This window comes from Nannobrachium achirus (assembly GCF_963921795.1).
Source record: "Nannobrachium achirus genome assembly, chromosome: 2".
Lineage (NCBI taxonomy): Eukaryota > Metazoa > Chordata > Actinopteri > Myctophiformes > Myctophidae > Nannobrachium > Nannobrachium achirus.
Window position 1 is genome coordinate 32,088,563 of NC_137811.1, and position 21,163 is coordinate 32,109,725.

At 41.3% G+C, this 21,163-nt stretch overlaps 1 protein-coding gene across 1 annotated transcript in view; it reads left to right on the forward strand.

Moving 5' to 3' along the window:
• Positions 1-1,516: 1,516 nt before the first annotated feature.
• The window catches only part of grik3 (glutamate ionotropic receptor kainate type subunit 3), a gene marked incomplete at both ends in the record, with an annotated part of 124,847 nt that continues 105,200 nt past the window's right edge, over positions 1,517-21,163 (forward strand). The window contains one exon of the mRNA XM_080748576.1: positions 1,517-1,637. Coding sequence (XP_080604702.1) covers positions 1,517-1,637 — 121 coding nt within the window. The remainder of the gene's footprint in view (positions 1,638-21,163) is intronic.

Sequence of the window (21,163 nt, forward strand, 5' to 3'; positions counted from 1 at the left end):
ACATATTATGGAATAGTCTTTTCCAGAACCTACTTTCTCACATATCTGTTTCAGTAGTGAATGTTATGTCAATACACAGTTGCAGTGAAAAATATATCAGGATACATTCAAGTCTTACTAGAATTCATAAATTGCAGAATTCATAATGGCATTATATGAAACATGTGTGGCACAAAATAAATGCTATTGTTATATGATTTCATATTTCCACTCACCACTTTCATTGCAGTGGTGGTGGAACTGTCTGGAGGAAAACACCATTGCATGTAGGCTATCATCACCTGCTTGTATAATGGATATTTATAAGCAATGACAAATGGACAGACAGATAGGCTTATACAGCATGCACCAGCAGTTAGGATGTTCTCAATGCATTCACTGACACAGACAAAACGCCCCCATCGGAAGTCTGCTTTGTCAGTGACAGTCAGTGACCCAAGCCCCAACTGACTCCTATTCCCCAATTCTATTGAGAGCCGTGCACCTGCAGTTTATATATAAGCCTATGTTTTGTTCCCTGTTGTTTAGTATTGTAACGGCGCGATACTGTCCATCATTCAAATGGGATTTAAAGAAAACATTAGGCAGTTGCATGTAGCCTAAATAATCGTGAATCATTTTACAGTTTAAATGAAAGAATAACATCTTACAGCAATAAGCAGCTCAGACTAGAAACTAAAAGCAGGATTCAGTTGGTCTAACTCCTTCTTGGACAGCTGTCAACGATGCGTAACGACGCGTGCCTCTAGTGGCACCGTGGTGAAGGAGCCAGGGTCGTACTCGTATCGCTCTGGACTGGACCTACCGCAAGCTCCAGTATCTCTAGATTGAATAATAATCCAACGAAGACCCACCGGAGCAGGTTTGCCTGTTCTGCAATAAACAGATCCGTGCCATCGCCGTGCGCTATAGCACGCTTTATCTTCTCCAAGGCATCTGCGACGGGAGCAGCTTCGTTACCGAACGATCAAATAACAAAACTTGCAATATACGCACGTTTGAGCGTGTGAAGACTAAAGTTCAGGCGCGCTTTCTCTCGCATTTTATTGTGTATAAGGTGTGTGCTGTCTTTTTGGGGCAACAGAACTGTACTAACGCTCGAGGTGAGCCAAAGTTCCGCAGGCGCATGCAGTTCCTCTCCACAGTGGCACGGAACGGGGACGTGTAGCGGGGTTGTTGTGGTACACAGAGGTAGATAGCATCGACGGGTAGGAGGAGGAGACGCAGGGACTCCTGCGGGCTGATCGTAGCAGCCAGCGTTCGCAGGTGTATCACTGATCCGCTGCTTGTGACGGACTGGACTCTGGAACCTCATCCTGATCGAGCCGTTCTAAAGACTTGTCAGTGAAAGAAAAAAAAAGAAAGGGGGAGAATGTTGCACCAAGTACAATGAGAGCAAATTTGTCGCAGACTCCCAAATCCACATATGACTCCGACGAAATCAAATTTGATGAGCAAAACTACTGAATCATCTTTGGAATTAAAAAAAAAGTGGATCCCACGACTTTTTACAATCATGCGAAACACCACCTGGTTGTTGTCTCCGCGGAGTTCAATCTTGGAATATTGGACATCGCTCATTGCGTGTCTCTTTTGGATTCAGTGCTCTTATGGGATGCCTAATGTTATTCGAATAGGTAAGTTATATCACATTTACACACAAATGGTATGATATGCTTTAAAAGTTGCTCCCATCCTTCTGCAATATAGGCTAGTCCCCGTGTGTGCGGCGGGGATTGGTACACATTTCAATAATCCATTACCACTTTGCGCACAATTATCATTTATCATCCATATTTCACATGAGTGCGATTCAAGATTAAGATGCAATGTGTTATAGTAAATGTTTAGGCAATGAGGTGCACTCTCCACTGCAGATGTGTGAAATACAGGTGTTTTAATTTGACCTCTGCATTATTGTTGCTTTCCATTTTCAGTAAACCATTTTGTCTAGGCCTATTTGACTAAAGCTATAAGTGCCGTTTATAAACATAGCATTACCAACTGCAATTAACAGCAACGGATCTTGCGACCTTAGAAAGTTCTTATATGTCATTTTCCATACGGATGAACTAGACGGCATCCACAGAAATAGGATAAAGTTATGGAAAAGTGAGAAAGTAAAATAATTGCTGCTGTCAGGCTAAACAGCCGTTTCTCTCTCATGTGAAAAATAAACACGTGGTAGGTAGATAAGCCTATGTCTCTCTTTTTTTTCTTTTTTTTTTTTTTCTTTTTCCAAATAACTGCGTGAGGGAACAATGTGAGAATTGTCATTCGTAGCCTGGCGACGCGTTGGAGACAGGAGCAGAATTAGGATCAATACGTTTTTGTCTCGAGGCAAATCGTTTTTGACATGTGGCACGGTGCCATGCAGGACAATTACTCACAATGGCATTGGCCCACATTAACATACACCCGTACAAATCCCAATGTATAGGCTACAGCTGCATAGGCAGCCTAGGGGTCCTAATGTTTATCTTCTTTGAAAATAAAGGACCTGTCCTATAATAGTCACCTAGAGTGAATATTCTTCATTCACAAAATTACCCAGAAGGGAAAATGGACCAGCCAGCTGCTTCTTTCACTTAAGATCAGCAGCATCCCAGTTCCCACTGACATTGTGTACTCTTCATCATTAGGAGTAGGACATACTGTCAAGGCCAAGAGATAGTAATTGAAAAGGCATTGATTAAATTAAAATGTATTAGATTTCTGCTGAATAAACCACAATATATTATATTATCTGTACAGCCTGCACCAATAGCCTATACCTCTAATAGAAATACAAGAGAAATGTTAAGGAAAAACAAAAACAAATGCAACACCCATCATGTTTGGTGCTGAGTATTATTGACCTTACTCTTTTCTCTATCACACATCACCCTGTGATTGACTGCTTCACTATGAAAAAGCTATGACTTCTCTGACCTTTTTGGTGATGTCTTAGAAACAGCATAAACGTCACCATGTTTGTTTTGCACTGATGTAAACTGAAATGTTTTAGTCGAACGTGCAGCAGCAGCAGCAACGAAGACGTGAGACAGGCTTTAGTTTTAAAAATGACAGAATGCTGAGACAAATTTACCTTGAAATATACTAGGCCTACAGTCACTTACTGTTTTTGTTTTTAGAAACTGTCTTTTGGTGCAGCCCAGGTGCATGCAGTCAGATTTCTGAGTCTTTTTGAGAACTGGCTGCTGAGAGGGACATGTTTCAGTAGGCTGCTGGATTTGCCTTGATTTGTGCACAAAAAAATATATATATTGAAAATAGCTGATCTACATGCACACGACACCGTGCGGTTGTAGATCTGCTATTTTCACTAGTTTTGTGCAACAGTCTTGTATGATGAAGCAGGGCTTTACTTTTCCGGAGAAATTTGAAATATTTGAAACTTGGAGATACAAGGTTTCTGTCCGACAGTGAAGATATACAGTACAGCATGATCTTTGAAAAAGCACAATGTTTGCGTGTGCACTGTGCACAAGGGCCCTTTTTGTGTGAAAATGTCTTTGCACCATTTGGCCTGTGTGGCTGAGAAGTGGACTCACCGGGATGAAATAATGCGTGAATCATCTTACAATTTAAAATATTGATATGGACTGGATTGACAAAAGTAATTTCCAATTAAATTGCCTGTTAGAATGTCAGTAATGCTCATCATAGCCTATACAAATTGCCTTGCAAGTAGTATGGCAGACCTAATTTGTGTGTGTGCCATTTGTCACCAGCAATGTTTTAACTTTCATATTCTGTTGATTTGTATAGAAATCTATTTTTGCATTTATGTATAGTGGATATGTTTTTGTATGTATTTGTTTATCTACCTAGTCTCATTTGTTTATTTTGTATTATTTAAATAATAGATTTGCGTCCAACCTGGTACTCAGATTGTGTGTGTGTGTGTGTGTGTGTGTGTGTGTGTGTGTGTGTGTGTGTGTGTGTGTGTGTGTGTCACACAGCAATAATGTTGACTCCAGCAGAGGGCTCCCTCATAGTCAGTGCAGTGTGTTGCCCAATGTGAAAGCTTTGCACTTGCTTACCAGCTCAAACAAACCAGTCACAATCACTGATGTGGGCGGTGGCTTTATAGTTCAGTAGGATGCTCTTGTGTTCCCGTCTGTGCTGTGTGACTGCACTCGGCTTAGGTATCCTAAAAAGCAGTTCTCCAAGTACACCATCTGGGTAATGGTGGGTATCCAAGGTGGAGTTGATTTTAGTGATTTTACAGTGCTCCGCTCCAAGTTGAGGCCAGATGGTCGATCAGACCTATTCTGCAAGCTTGAGTGTTGGAGGGAGAAAAAAAGGACTATTCCAACTGCACTTGTATCCACCCACCCGCTGAGGTTTTTCCTCTTAACTGTTCTCTTTAGTTTTCACACCTTTCTCTTCCCCTGATGGTTTTTTCTCTGAGCCACTTCAGCAGATAATGCTGTTATATTATTAAAAACACGTATTTATCGGTGTACTCAAGGGCTCTGATTTGGCTTTCGCTCACTTGAATGTGAGTATAGGATCATATTGTGATGCCTGAATTTAGAACATTAATTTGCAGGGCTTCATGCGGCAATGTAGTGAGAAATGTGCCTACTCCAAAACGATTAGGAGATCTACAAGCTGACAATGCGCTGTGAGCTTATTTTTGTTAATTTGGCATGACACCCAGGTGACAAAAAATATAATAGGCATTAATTTATGAAAAAACATAAAAGGTGAAACATGGAGATAGCACGTTTTCCTCCCAACAGCGATAACAGTTACAGTAAACTGTAAGAGTAACTATCAGCACTATGTTCTGTATTGTCCCTGTGGATGGCTTTTTATTGGCAGATTCATTACCATCCCCTCTACGCATTGCTTTCTACGACACCACCAGAAAGGAACGGAATGATCTCGCTGTGAAATGAAGCTGAAAACTCCCAAATGAAAAGATAAAGCAATTCAGTTTCTAGATTGGGTTACTATTCTTAACAGTATTACTCCTTTAGTTGTTACAATTACAGCACGACAGTTGGAATGCAATCAAGACAATCTCACACAGTACTTTTTAGCATCACACAACCGTAGCCCTAAGTGCGTGGTATTACAAAAGAGCCCTGTTTTGTCAGGATTGTGTGTTACTTATTAGAGAAGATTTAATTTCTTTCTATGTGTGAGCACATGACTTTCCAGGCAGCAAGGTGCTTGCGCATACAGTACAGTACATTGATGACATGTCATCTAAGTTCTTTATTTGAATATTAATATATCAAAACATTGAAATATTCATAATAGCCGATAGTTATGCTACAGGTATGTCTCTCTTCCATCTGTGGAATGACAAAACAAATTAATCATCTCTTGTCCCTTTCCCTGTGATGGTATTCTCTGCCTGTTGGAGATTTGTATTGAATAATCAATTTTTTTAACTAATAATTTAAAGCACCCCACCAGTGGTAGTTACATCAATCATATTTTCATGTTGTTTCATTCTCCTCACTCCTCAGTTTGCAACAGCTGGTCATTCGATCTCCTAAGATTTGAAAAAGATTTGAAAGATTTTGACAATAATGCCCTGGCCTCCCCTTTGAAAACCACTGGCCTATTGTTTCAGATTAAGCCCTCCGCTGTGAGGTACTGATAGCTGGGTGAGATGTGAACTCTTGAAAGTTTCAGTAAGAGGCAGGGGCGTCACACGGGGGGAAGTGGGACTGAGTTACTAGGGCCCAAGGTGGAGGGGCCTGGAATTATTTTATACTTCAGCTATTGAAAAATAGCAGATATACAAGCTCACAGCGCGGCACCGAGTGACACGCTGCAAGCTTGTAGATCTGCTATTTTCGTGAAAATTGTGCAAATCTTTGAATATATGTATTTTTTAAGCGAACATTTGTAACTCAAATTTTGTAACTTATATTTTTAAAAACCTTAGAAGGATTTGAAATATTCAAAGACTTGCACAAATTTCAAAAATAGCAGATCTACAAGCTTGCAGCGCGGCACTCGGTGCCGCGCTGTGAGCTTGTAGATCTGCTATTTTTCACAACACAAAATAATGCGTAATAAAGCGTTCCCAGTCTAAATGGGTAAACCCCCCCTCCCCCTATGAAGAACATTCGCAGTGAATCCTTGTACCCAGGGCCCAGAATTTGGTGCGACGCCCCTGGTAAGAGAAACCGGCCCGCGCTCACTGCTGCGTTGAAGACACACAGACCCACTTCAGAGGGCTGCCTTCAACCCTGCAACATCACTGGGGATGGAGATGGGGAGAGAGAGAGAGCGCTATAGAGAAAGAGAGAGAGAGAGAGAGAGAGAGAGAGAGAGAAAGAGTATACTGTATGCTAGAGAGAGAGAGAGAGAGAGAGTACGCACTAGAGCATATATGGGCAACTGGCGGGCGGCCTGGGGGCCACATGCGGCCCCCACCTTCACTTAATGCGGCCTGCAGGTTAATATCGGAATACTGATATAGTATTGATTTCAGCTGTTAAAATTCCAATCATGCTTTAATTACTTATAATGACTAGTAAGCTACTAGTCTTTTTTATGTCCAATGTATTTGTATTTAAGTCCATAAAGTTAACATAAGAACATACGGTATGAATGCATTTGAAATTTAATAAAAGAAAATCAATCCAATTCAACAATAGGTCCAAATAATTCAGGATTCCAATTAAAAAAATAGCAGATCTACAAGCTCAAAATGCATCGCAGTGCGATGTGTTTTGAGCTTGTAGATCGGCTATTTTTGCTATTTTTGACTGTATGCATTGTGGCCCTCTGGAGTGAGTGTGAAAATACAGTGGCCTTCTCCTTCATCAAAGTTGCCCATCCCTGCACTAGAGAGACAGAGAAAGAGAGAGATGGAAGGAGGTTGAGAGGGATAGAGAGAGAGAGAGAGAGAGAGAGAGAGTACGCGCTAGAGAGACAGAGAGAGAGATAGAAGGAGCTTGAGAGGGATAGAGAGACGTGATTAGCTCTCGCAGCAAAGTGGAACGAGTGCACTCCCAAGTTGCACACTCCCTGAGATCAACCTCGTCTGGGTTTGTGCAAATGTCTGTCATCTAAAATGACAGAAATATCTTCAGGAGCACGACGACGCCGCAGCCGTCGTTTTAAGAAGGTCAAACCCAGTGACCAGGGGGAGAGGGTCTACAAGTGTTGCAATGAAACACAACAACGGGGAGGTGCTGCATTAAGAGTCGTATCATATTAAGATGGACATCAGTCGCTGAGCAGAGATGAATATTTCATTTTCATCTAAATTTAATCTGTCCCCAGACGCTAGGCAGCAAGCAGGGAGAAGAAGCCTGTCGGATAGGGGCTCGAGGCTGGGGAGTTGTCGTGGTGAATATGAACAAAGCCTGGGAGAGGTCGCAGAAGAATTGGATCCAGGGAGAGACTTCTTTGATGTGTAATTCCATTATCTCTGTTAGAGGAAGCAGAGATTGAAGGGGGAAGGAAACTGTGGTTGTTTTACCTGTGCTAACACACTCCCCTTCATCCAGTTGTATAAACATGTTGGCATAGGGCAGTCTGGAAGGAAAGAGTAGATACAGTTTCTGTTTCGTGTTGCTTAATGTAGCTCTTTTAGCCCTTTCGATTTTCCACGTCTTAAAATATCTTGAAGAGAACACACACACACACACACACACACACACACACACACACACACACACACACACACACACACACACACACACACACACACTCACTTTGATATACGCATAGCACCGCAACCAAACACATGTGATACACACATACAAGGGCATACGTGCGCATGTGCTCGTGCGTGTGTGTGCATGCAAGCACGCACATGCACACACACGCACGCACGCACGCACACACACACACACACACACACACACACACACACACACACACACACACACACACACAGCCATACAAACCCATACTACTCCATCCGCTAACGTTTTCCGAAACATATGTCTGGTCTCACTGGGGCTCTTGTACACAATCCAATTCCATTCTCTCTGTCAGCACACTCGCCGCTCGTCATTAGCTTCAATCTAGCTGATGAGGAACGGCAGATGTTCGTTTGGTTCTGCAGAGGGTCCGTCTCTGTGCGTGCCATTTTCTGTACTTGCCTGTCATCCTGTGTATACGCTAACGGAAGGAGCAAAGCTCTTTGCATACAAAAATAAATACAGTACATGCTTAAGCTTTGTCAAAATGTAGACTAGTGTTGGACAAAAAGTGATTTGTACTTGGTTAAACTGATTTTGATGCTACTGATTTTGATGCTATATTCATTCATTTTGCTGGGGACTCCCTGGAACCGCCTCAAGGACCCCTGGTGGGCCCCCAACCCCACGTTGAGAACCACTGCTATATTGAATGTGTAAAATGAAGCCACGGCAAGGCGCGATAAATGTGTAATGTGCCATAATGTCTGCTCATAATGCATTTGATTACTAACACTAATAAGACTTTACTGTACAAGGGAAAGCACAGGTACTTAGCTCCTTGTTCAGTCACACATAATAATGATCATCCGCTAATCCAAGCCACTAGGGGCTAATAGAAAGGATCTACCAACCGGCAAGATAATCCTATGACACAGCAGGTCTTGTATATAGCCCAAGCTAGCTTAGCCTAGCGACCGCTCAAACACCAGATGGTGTTTTCACATCGTACTACAAAGTGTGTGCTCTACAGCGAAAGGTCTGCTGTAAGCATATGCTCCTGATAAACATTTGAATAAATAAGGTGGCTGCGGTGCATTGACTTATGTTATTTTGTGCATTATTTCTATTCTACTTAAACGAAACAAAAACTAAAAACATTGAGGCAACAACTTTCTGTCACAGTCAATCTTTCGTACAGTAGGAATTTGATTTGCAGATACAGTATTAATTTTAGGCTATTGAGCAGCAGCAGTTGTTCATAACTGTCTCAGTCGGTATGGTGCCTGGCAGCTTTTACAGCACTGCATAACTTAAAAAAAGAAGGGGAAAAAAAAGAAAGAAAAGTCTATGAGAACAACAGCTTGATTGATTGGGTCCGCAATCTGTGTGTGAGTGCCCCATGGGCCCCTGGGGACTCAATGTCATTATAGCAGGATGTGTGCTTTCCTGGATTTGACAGTGTTTTGAAATTCATGAGTTGTCAATGTTAGCTATTTCCCCACGAATGTTTCTGTACCAAGGCACTGAATCAAATTTCATGCTCTAGCCATTTGTCTTTATTATGTGCCCTTGTCCTTTCCATTTGACTCCTTCCCATCTCAGGCTCCTCGGGGCTCAAATAACATCAAAACAGTTGGAAAAAGGAAAGCTCCTTTTACTTCAAGGGTCACACGATATAAATAGTTAATTAGAATGATGTTGTTGTGGGTAATTTGGAGGTTATTTGTTTCGTTTCAGCACGGGGGTGGGTGGGGGGGAAATGTGTCTTTTGCTTTTCCATAACGTATATGACGGAGTAGAATACATGCACACAAAGCAATGCAGGAGGGGGAGGGAGAGAGAGATAGAGAGAAAGAAAGAAAGCGAGTGGGAGAAAGAGGGAGTGTGCTGTGTAGAATGAATGAAGCTTGGGGGACTCTTATTTAGCTTGTTAATTAGCTTGAACCTTTTGATCCCAATTTAAAAAACCCGCCACGCTGCGAGCCTTTTGTGTGTTGCCCTAAACAAGATAAAACAGAGCTCCATTCCTGCACCTTTCAAACACCATGGCGTTCAAGGGAGCAATGTTAGTCTTGCCATCCGCAAGACCTCATCCTTATCTATCCCCAGACACTGTGTGTAAACTTCGGCACCTTTGACACTGCCGTTGCATGCAGTTGCACACATGCATTACAATAGCGAGACCTTTTCTTCTCACCGCTGTATAGTCATCAGGAGTTTGACACAAGGTATCAGTGGCCGTGCACAGGTTTAAAACCTATTTAGTCTCGGCTGCAGACAATGAGCAGAGGGGTGGGACCAATTCATTCTGCCCTTTTTTAATCAAGCTCTCATTGTTATAGGCGCACTGCAAATGTCAGGTCTTGGTCGTGCGTGCGATTCTCTTGTATTGCTCGGTAGCTGTAGGGAGATTGTGCGTGTGTGCGTGTGTGTGTGTGTGTGTGTGTGAGAGAGAGAGGGTGTCAATGTGTGTTTGTCGGTGTCTATTTTTCGGTACGCAGGGTTCTCCGTACGTGCATGCCAAGGGGTTATATAAGGGGAGCTAGCACGGAGTCCCAGGGTGCAGGGGTAGAGTGGGAGTTACTAATCAACAGGGAGGCAGGGGACGAGAGGAGACCCACCTCCTCCCCATAGAGATGAGAAGGACCAGATGAGACTAAAACATCCACAGCGGCTACAACCGCTGCAAATGAATGGCTGTCACCCGAACATATCGAGGGTCATTTCCGCTACTCAGTGTTCATTTACCTCTGAGCGTGTACAAATGTTGGTACGTTCTGTTACATTTGTACACTCTCAGAGTTACAGTATGAATGGTTAAATAAAATTCTGCTTCACTCCTCTTTTTGTTTTGTTTTGTTTTGTTTTGCTTTGCTTTGTTTTGTTCTTATCCTGGCAATAAGAGCTACACACTATACGGCATGGCTGCTGTGCAGTGTGCAGAAACTCTCCACAGCTCTCCTCCAGTGTGCTTATCCCTGCGCTGATAGATACAGGCAGGCAGGGAGCCACCGTCAATTTATTTAACACGGCCAATACCCAGAAGATTCCACACAGCACTTCCTGCTGTGTGCAAGACAGGAGGAGCCGGGATGGTCCGCCTTGACTGACTGAATCTTTTACTTTCTGTCGATCTGCCGTCCAAACTGTCCTCCTGGGAGCACTGTGGCAAAACCCACAGAGTGGACACTGTGAATCATCTACAGACAACTTGTCTGCATGGGATCAGGTTCAGATATATGGACTGCAAGATGGAGGTTCTCGTGGATGCAGTGCTGGGGAAGGGAGAGTTGGATAGTGCATAGCTTGGGTAGCTCTAGAATTGAGTGGAGCTATTAGCGAGATAATGGTATGTATAAATTAGGCTATTTAGTGTGCAGACAGTAGAAGTAGCCATTGTAGAAGTCCCACGTTCCACTGCATGCTTGGCGAAATACTGCTGCACATTTACTCCAGCTCTAAAAGGAATGCATGAGAACGGAATTGTTCACCCAAGAAAATTAAAGTTCTGTCTTTATCTATCGTCTGTCATTCTTGAGCCAGCTGAAACATAGATACCGGTAGTTTCTTTGTCCACACAATGCAAAAGGAGATTGCCTGCAAAACATCTCAAGCCGCTTTCTCCAAAACAATTGAACTGAAGACTTGGAGACAAGGACTTTGAAAATACAAAACCATGAAATTGCTCCATACACCTCGTGCAGCATAATCCAATACAAGTCTTCTTTCCTTTCAAACCGATTGCTTTTGAGAGCAAATACACTACAGTCAAACATTTTTTAAAACGCTCTGCACTCACAGAAGCACTTTCTGTTTGAGTAACATAGGCCTCTTCATAGTATACTGTACATGGAGTATGAATGTTTATGGGCATTTTATTAGCAAACGTGTACTGTATACTTTTGCGGTTATCCATTAATCGTAGTGTGACAGAAAATGTCTATATATTGTGTACATCACAAGCCTTGGACACAGCAACTGTATCATGCGTGTAGCACAACTCACATCAGTAATGCAGTGAATGAAGCCAACCGTCTCACTATGGACAAAGCAGTTATGTTTCGGAGTGCAATGTTTCGGAATAGCAATGTTTCGGAGTGCCGATGCACTCCGAAACATTGCTATTCCGACAACCTAACCTTAACCCTAACCCTAACCTCAGTAAAAATTGACTATTGTCTGGGATATCCTATAGCTTTAAAGGCTTAAAGTTATGCAATCTTCTAAATTCACCTGCCTGTTATAGCTGTTCTATTATTTGCCTTTACCCACTTAGTTATTATTAATTCTGAATATTTATCAACACTGTATGTATGTATGTATGTATGTATTGTGAAAACACTAATAGTCATCACTGCAATATCATTTCAAAGGGCCTTTTTCTGGAAACGAAGCCATTAAAGTAAGAGTATAACATATCAGGGGTTTAGAATACAATTTACCCCAAAACACTCTCGTTTTTAAGTTAAAATGTTCCTTTCCTGGCAAAAAAACAGGTTTCCGCTGTGCAGAAAGGACCAGCTAACCAAACGATTATGCATTCATCCTGTATCCAGTGACAATGTGCAATAATTTGGCTTCAGACTACATTTTGCCCTTCGGGTAACTTTATAGGCTTGGACACTGTTGACTCAGTTGTGATGGATAAAGCTGCAACAGCACAAAGGTTTGCTGGTAAACTGCATGTGTGTTGTGTTGATAAAGAACAGTATCCGTGTTTTAAATGGAATGAAGGTTAATAGATAATGACAGAATTTTCATTTTTAGGTGAACTCTTTTCAGCAGTGCCATGTCATTAGTCTGCGGCCCATTATTCCAACGTCCTGTTGATTTGTTTGGCCCCATTACAACTAACCCCAACCCTAACCTCACACTAACCTAACGCTTGTCTGACTATTGGGACGTCAGAATAATGTGAGGTCAGAATTATGAGCAGACCCCCCTTTTCAGCTATCTATTATTATAACAAATAGTCTGCTACTCAATGACAAAGCTTTATGCAAAAAAAGGAGAAAAACAAGAAAAGGAAATCTATTGTAATTTTCCAGGAAGAATTGGCAAGCAGCACTACTTTGGTCAGATTCAGGTTTCAATCCATAAATCAAGGGAGACTTTCACATACTGTATGGCTCTCACAGTACTGACAGAAAGGTTGCAATATCCTTCATGTTATAGCCCTTAACACAGAGTTTGTGAAAGCTCACGTGTCAATGGCAAACATGAACGTGATTGACAGGGATGATAATGACCCCCGTGTTTGATTAGTCCATTCATCTAAGCAGCGGATAGATGTTCCAAATCAATTCTCTATCACAGTGAGTTAATGAAGTATTAGACTGCTGGTTCTTTGGTAACCAAATCATGTTTTCCCATCACAAATGCTTAAGTATGCGTTGCTTATCTTTCATTTCCATGGCAATTCTTAATATTTTTTTTACATTTTCAATAGTATTATTATTATTTAGTTAGATTTGTGTTAGAACGTTATATTATTATTATCATAGTTGAAAAAACGTGTTAATTATTTTACATGCACACACGCACACACATGCTTAATTTAATTATGCCAATTAATAGCTAATTTCTGAATGAAATTGATCAACTAGGAGCAATGCATCACCTGATGAGAAGGAAGACCATCACATTTGTCCATGACACATATAGCTTGCAATCAGTAAGCATTATCTGGTTTGATGAAAATGATCGATTGAAGTAATGTAACAGCAAGCACATGCTAATTTAATGAGACATCTGCTGTATATTAGATGGATTGTTTCCCTTGTTAAAACTAACAATGCCATCTACTACTCGCCCATGATTTATGCAAAATGTTGTTGAACTAGTGCAATATCATGCATGTGTTTTGCCACTATACATGGAATTCTATAACGAAGATAACAAAGATTCTATTCATCTTTCATCAAATCCATAATTATTTGCTATTCCATGTTGTCCCTAGATGTAAATCCATGCTGGTTATTTACTTCCAAATACATAATAAATCATAAATAAATAAGCATTATATTAAATGAAGCCTGTGCCAAATCCTCAGTATGAGTTATGTCCAGGACTTTTTCTAGTACAGTGAGTTTTGTTTGTAGGAATTCAAATCATCATTATGACAAAATATTGAATCAACAAGATATCTCCTCTCTTCGAGAGAAATGCTCAAACAATTGCAGAGATGTGGAGTATTGTGGATACAATCTCCAGAATGTATAGCTATAAGAAATGGTGAATACTTGCAATTGACCCTAAGTTCACATAGGCCTATAGGCATAGATAATCAAATTATGCAGCAACATGCAGTTTAGTGTCAATGCACCAATGTCCAGTGCAACATGACTTGTGTAACAGAAGACAAAGAAGCAGCAGCAGCACTTCTCCCCTGCAGTTACGTCTAGACTTATAAGTCAATTAAGGAAATTTACAGAGCATCACGGTTTAGAAATGTCAATATTCTGAAGGAGATATATAGGAAATGTCACGGGCTGTTGGTGCAGAGGGGGAGCTGTTTGGTATACTACTGTATCAGTATTATTAGACTGTTAATGCTTATAGGCTTTGAATTCCTACCTGAGAGACTCCTACACGATTTTAGCAAGACGTTTCTTAGCTTTGATTTGGTTTAAACTATACCAAATGAAATGTTCTGATGATGTAGTCATTCAGTAGATTTGCTTGATTATTAACAAGATGTGTGGGTTTGCTTTGATTGATAGATACTAGGCTAAGAAAATATGACCACTAAAGCAGTGCCACACTTAAAATGATTGACAGTAAGCTGATGTCACCGAATTAATGTCCACTTAATGTCAATTTACAATTTACAATTTAAGTACTTAGCATACACTTACTACTTAGTACTTACTGATACACTTATCCAGAGCGCAGGATCGGATTAAATGGCATGAACCCTATAAACAAACATCATGATACAGCATATGTTCAAGTAAGCAGAGTGCAAAGAACGATAATTAGAGCTACACAATCGAACTGCCTTAGAGTGGATGAACAATTGGACCAATAGATTTTTTTTTTCATTCACATTGTCAGTTATTTGACAGAGGACTCAACTTCCGCTCTGATGGGTGTCTCGGCCATCTTTCTGTTATAGTTCATTAATTTTCATGGTTGGCAGAGGCGATCTGTCTGTATGCAAACCTAGAGGTCTAAAATACAATGGCAAAGGGTGAGGAAAACCTGGAGCACTTTGTGATCACAATAACTCAAACTTCCATCATCACATTCTCCGCTCCCGTCGTTTTCTTGAGTCGAGGAGGTGAGGCGAGGACAGGGGAATTGATCAGGCTCGACTTTGCCAAATTCTAATTCAAATAGATTTTACCTCCTATTCTCCTCCATCCTCCATTGGTGGTGTCACAGGTAAATTGGTGACTTACCAAAGCTCCTCGCTCACTGAAATGTTCTTTTGAAGGGACATCAATTACTTATGACGCTAAACAGCTGGATCACTGGTAATGGAACGTATAGCTTATTGCTCAGATGTCATGCTGTGTTGGACCTATTTCTCTAGGAATTGAGCTGTTTGACATGCATTCTCCCCAGGATCCAGCCATGTTACACAACAAACCACAGGATTGTGTAATTAAAGATCTATGAAACCATTATTGAATTTGTAAGTGAATATTACATTCTCAAATGTTTATAATGAAGGTGCATTTTGTGAAAAAGAACATAGGCTACATTTTATTCATAAAAAGACATAACCAAACTAATAGGAGTTTGAGACTAGTCTGAGACTTTCAACTAAAAACTGTGGAATGATTGAATGAACTGCTTCAGCAGCTTTGATCACTGTTATTCAGAGATAGCTAGCACAAGCTACATGCATTGCATTATTTAGTTATTAATACGAGCAGATCAAATGTTTCGTCGGCTCTAAATCATCCCTTTCAAGTGTGCGGCATGACACAGCTTTTGGATCCCATGAAGGATACACTTCATGTTTTCTTGTTGATCCTCGCTCTCAGCTCCTCCAAAAGCGAATTAAGCGTTGAGACGCAAATTACTTCTGGGTCACGCTGGAGGAGCCCAGAAGGCAGATATTTGTCCTTCCAGCATGATCACAGGTTTAAAAAGACAGGTGCCATTAAAGCAACGAATTATTTAGCTGATTACAATATAAAACTTTAATCTCAATAATCAAAAGTTCAGAATTAAAACATTTTGTGACCAGAGATCTCCTTCCTGAGGCGAGGTAGACAATTTCTGAAGTTGGACTTAAACAGCTTCCTGGCAGAGTTGAGTTTGGGAGTTTAGCCAATGCACTGGTTGCACAGCGAACCGCAACGCAGACTTGAAGCAGAATGTACTCAGACCACCTCCTGAGGAGGCCCGAGTGTGGTTCGTTTCAGAGTTCTCACATACTGTTTGTGCCAAAAGTAGCTGAGTCATGGTCTGAGTCCACTTCAGAGGCTGAAAGTGTCCAAGCGTGAACTGAGATTGGTTTGTTTAAAAAGGCTATATACTGTAGGCTATATGTTAAAACACCCTAAATAGCATACCGACATACAGTACATCTGCAATATAGCTGAGCATCTACAAAAATCACACCCGTGTGAAGTGGAGCTGTGTGTGTGTGTGTGTGTGTGTGTGTGTGTGTGTGTGTGTGTGTGTGTGTGTGTGTGTGTGTGTGGATCATGTGTACCGATTTTTGTGACATTTGAAGAAAATATGTAGGAAAAGGAGCAAAAAGTGTGTTTTGGAGAAAATTCAAGATGGCGGAAAATCTATCATGGCGCAAATGGGCGTGGCCTATATGGGGAGATGCGTCATGACCCAAGGAATCCAGGGAAAAAATATTTTTAATTTTCCGACCTACGGTTCAAGAGTTACAGGCCAAAACGTAAAGTGGGGTGTTATGGCGCCACCATGCGGCCAAATGACACAATTATTTTTTATTTAATCCTTGAAATCATTATGAACCTCCTCTCCAAGTCTTGAAACTCTAGCCCCTATGGTTTGCGAGAGACAAATAATTGAATGTGAGTTTTTGCGATTCCCATTATAAGTCAATGGGGAAAATTAATTCACTAATAAATTAATATCAATTAAACTATAGAACCTTTCTCTTAGAAAAGTAATAGCCCACGATTCCCGAGTAAGCCGTTCGATTTGACATATGGCGCGAGTGTGTGGTGGCAAAACTGTGGGACTAGTGGCGTGCCGAAGTTTAGGAAGTTCAGGCTACATACAGACAGACAGACAGACACACAGACAGACAGACCCACACGGCCACGTATAGGGAGCCTGTGCTTCACACAGCTCCAAAAATAGGTAACAACAAGGAGGAAGAGGGCTAGAGGGTGAGGTAAAGTCAGTCTGCGGTGGAAAAGTGCTACAGTCCTGGATGGGGGAGGGGGGTGGGGGGGCTGTGACTGTACTGTACTGTATCTCCTGAGTCACAGCCACCTATCTCAGCTTTCCACGGCTCTCCTCATAATACTGCTTGTATGTAGAAAGGGTAATTACTTCGAATGTGCTTAAGTTCACTCCTGTAAAATACATAAATTAACCCATTAAGACCAGAAAAATACATCTAAAAAAGACTTCTAAATCCTACCTGTTTTCTATATCAGTGGTGCTCAAACTATTTAATGTCAAGGACCCCTAGAATTATATGTATTTGACCGCAGAACCCCATCTCAAAATATTTCGTTCCAGGGACCCTGAGAAAGAAAGATTTGAGTTACAAATGTTTGCTTTAAAAAATAAATATATATTCAAAGATTTGTGGAAAGAAATCACGATTTTTCAAAAATAGCAGACCTACAAGCTCGCAGCGGCACTCGGTGCCGCACTGTGAGCTTGTACATCTGCTATTTTTTAATAGTTAAAACATAAAATAATGGTCTGTAAATCTGTTATACTGAAGATATTAGAGCCTGACCGATGGCAGTCCTAAAACACCACCGATTACCAATGTGTTGGTTCTCTCACTCTCCTCTTGACCTAAACCTGTTTATACAACAAAGAATTATTAGAAGTTAAAGTAGTGTAGAGACTATAGATCATAGTATAACAGTATGAACCCTCTGTGTGGGGGCACTATTGACAGCAATGATGTTCCAAAACACGTTGGTATTGTCTTTTTGATAAGACGGACCATAATAATAAATCCCTCTCTCTCTCCCAAAAGGGACTTGCAAAGTGCTTGGGGCAGCGAAAACCCGATACTTGTATTTCAAATCATACCTTTTGATTGACTGTTGATATTAATATAACTGACACAAGGAAGGCCAAAAGCATTAGTGTTCTCAATAAATAGAAGAATGTGCATCTGAGCCTGTCCTACATCTATTACTTTGGTGGTGTTTTTTGAAATAACAACCAAGACCTTGCAAATTACGGAGAATTTGAATGACAGCAATCAGTTCAGATATACAGTAATTGCAGGATCTTATGATCTTATGATGGAAAAAATAAACACGGTTTTGCTCTCAAACCATAGCTTGATAAAGAGAGAGAGACCACAAGGAAACCAAAAGCTATTCAATCCCTTGTCCATTCCATCCAGTAGTTTACCGGGGAATGCGTTGAGCTATGCAAGTTGTCTAAGCGTAGTCGATCTGTCACTCGTAAGATGCTATTATATGGTCACGGTGTGGATGCACAACTGTACATATGTTTTTGTCTAGCTCTCAAATATGATTCACAAATTGTTGCTTTTCAGCAGGACAAATAGAATGGACAGCAACCACCCTGTTTTGTTAGACACACAACAAGTGCATTATATGGCCCAAATTGATTTGCATTACGCATTATGCTTTTTATTGCACTTTAATAATTAGACTATAGGCTATTTGCTGAGTTGAAATCTCCAGGAGGCAGACCATCAATTATGAAATGGACAGATTACATCAGTATTAAGAATATAATATTCATATGATCCTTAAAAAGAATAACGATTTTCCAGCAATTATGTATTATACAGTATACAGTATGTAATATTGATTGGTTAGGCGGTTCTCGAGATGCGCAAAAGACAGGTACTTAGACATTATAGATAATTATAAAATGCTTTATGTGTTATCATTATTGTTATCAACCATTATGAGAATTATAATTATAGAAACTATAATAACCATGTCAGGAACAGATTATATTAAGTCTACAATCTCAATCTACAAGTTACAAATCTGCTTTATATTGCTGTTGTCAAATAATGGCCAGTATATCGGTCAAATCGTTCTGGCTCTGCTATAGAGAAATTATAAAAGAAAATTATTGTTCTGACTTTTTCTGATGGAGGCAAGCGGTCAATTAGCAGTCCATGCATGCTTTATTTCCAGTTGTTGTTAATGATGGCTGGCATGCACTGAGAGATGCCAGGGCTGCACATTCTCTGTCAATATTCTACTCAAGCAGTGGAGTCCTGCACAACAGAGATCACAGGGTGTGGGTGTGCGACTGTGCGTGCTTGTGTGTGCGTGTGTGCGTGTCTCATTGTGTGTACATGTTCTCTGTGAGGGCAGACAATTAGCTCAAAGGGGTTCTTAGCCACTGTCAAACTAAAAAACGAGGCCAGAAGACGATATTACCTCCAATTATGGGCGTTAGCGTAACTGTGAAGTCTGGAGCTCTATCAAGCTGTCGGGCTGTCAAGACGTTTGTTCATTTATTAATTCATTCACGCGTCACTTCATATTAGAAGCACGGTGATGATAGACAAAGACCCTTTTCCCCTCACTGGCTTCCCCCTCCCCCTGCCTCCAGTCTCCAGTCCCCGTCTTCCAAGACGAGCAATACTGTACCTCTTCATTTGATGTTCTTGGACGTTTTACATGGTGAAAGATAAGCTTTTGTTTGGATTTCATTCACTTGCTGTACTGTATTGCTCCCTTTCTGCTAGACGAGAGACGCCACCGTGTTAGACATGGGCTCATTGGTCTAATCCCTTTGCCGGGGCACAATGAGAGCTCCTTCCCTCTCACCTTCCTTGACCCATGGTCCCTCTGCCTCCGCTGCTCACTGTATAATGGGGATTACATTTCAATTTTCTAGATCAATCACAGAATCTTATGAGCAACTGGCAATTGAGCCCCATTCAATCCCGCCCTGCACATTTCCAGCTCATTCATGACCATTTAAAGGATTTAAAGGCCTTGAAAGAATCTCTCATCGAGGCCTGTCCCACCCTCCTCCGCCACCCCAGTCATCAGACACTAAAGTCATTCGGCCATTACAAACCATTCCAGACAATTGAAAAAATGTTCTACAGATTCTTTTATGTCACCATTCCTCCTTATAACAAGATATGTATTCCTTTTTCCGCCCCTTTTTTAATTGCACCATTTCCTGCCACACATTGCCTCCATCTGATGCTTCCTTGGCTTTTTGCGCACCTTGATTTGTGAGAAATTATGCTGGGGAGCAGGGGAAAGCGAGAGGCAATGAATAACAGCACATGAAAATGGGCTAGTGATTGCCTTCCCTGGGTGGTAATCGAGAAAGGCTTGAGTGATCCCACCCGCAGATGGAGCCCCCTCCTTGGGGGTTGATTAGCTACGGAGCCCCGGAACTCCAGACTGACATGCTGGCTGATCAGCCACCTGCCTCCGCCTGTCAGCGACCCATTGATTGCAGGGTGCTTCAGAATCACCCCCTGCCTTTTTGCTGCTTTAGTAGGGATGGGGCGATATGAACATTTCATATCACGATTATTGTGGACAAAATAAATCACGATTTACGATATTATCACGATAATCAAAATCCATTATCCTGGGATGGAACATTTGCCAAAAAGTAGCAGATCTACAAGCTCACAACACGTCGCGTTGCGACGTGTTGTGAGCTTGTAGATCGGCTATTTTTTGGCAAAGACATTTGAGAGTGAAAAAAAGACAGTATCAAGTACCGGTACGTATATTATAAGTACCTTTTACCAATTATAGAGGGTTTAAGTCATACCGGATATGCAGCTCGGCAAATAAAAGGTGAATTGATCCCAGTTCATGACAGAGGACGATATCACGATAAATTAAATCTCCACGATATGATTATCGTGAGTGTTTTATATCACGATAAACGATAATATCGCTTATCGTCCCATCCCTATGCTTTAGTATCCAGGGTCTAACAGCGGCTAGCATCCCATCATTACATGGTGGAATTGTCATTTCAGGGCCTGAAAGCCCCCCCCCCCAACACACACACACACACACACACACACACACACACACACACACACACACACACACACACACACACACACACATTTTTTGTTTTATTATTATTTTATTATTTTACCCACATAAAGCTAATGCACAATGAACAGGCCACCAAGCTGCAAGTTTGAGTGCCTTTGTGCAAGCACAGGTTTTTATACTACGAGGTGGCACTACAGCTAAGCTCTACGAGACAGTGCTTTCGGTGTATAGGCTATTCATCACACAGCTCTACCATTCTTACAGTGCCTTGCTGTTCTGGAATAAGAGCTGCAAATCACACACAATGTCGGTTTTTGGGGGTTTTGAGAGAGTGTCTCACGGACTCCACCGCACATACAA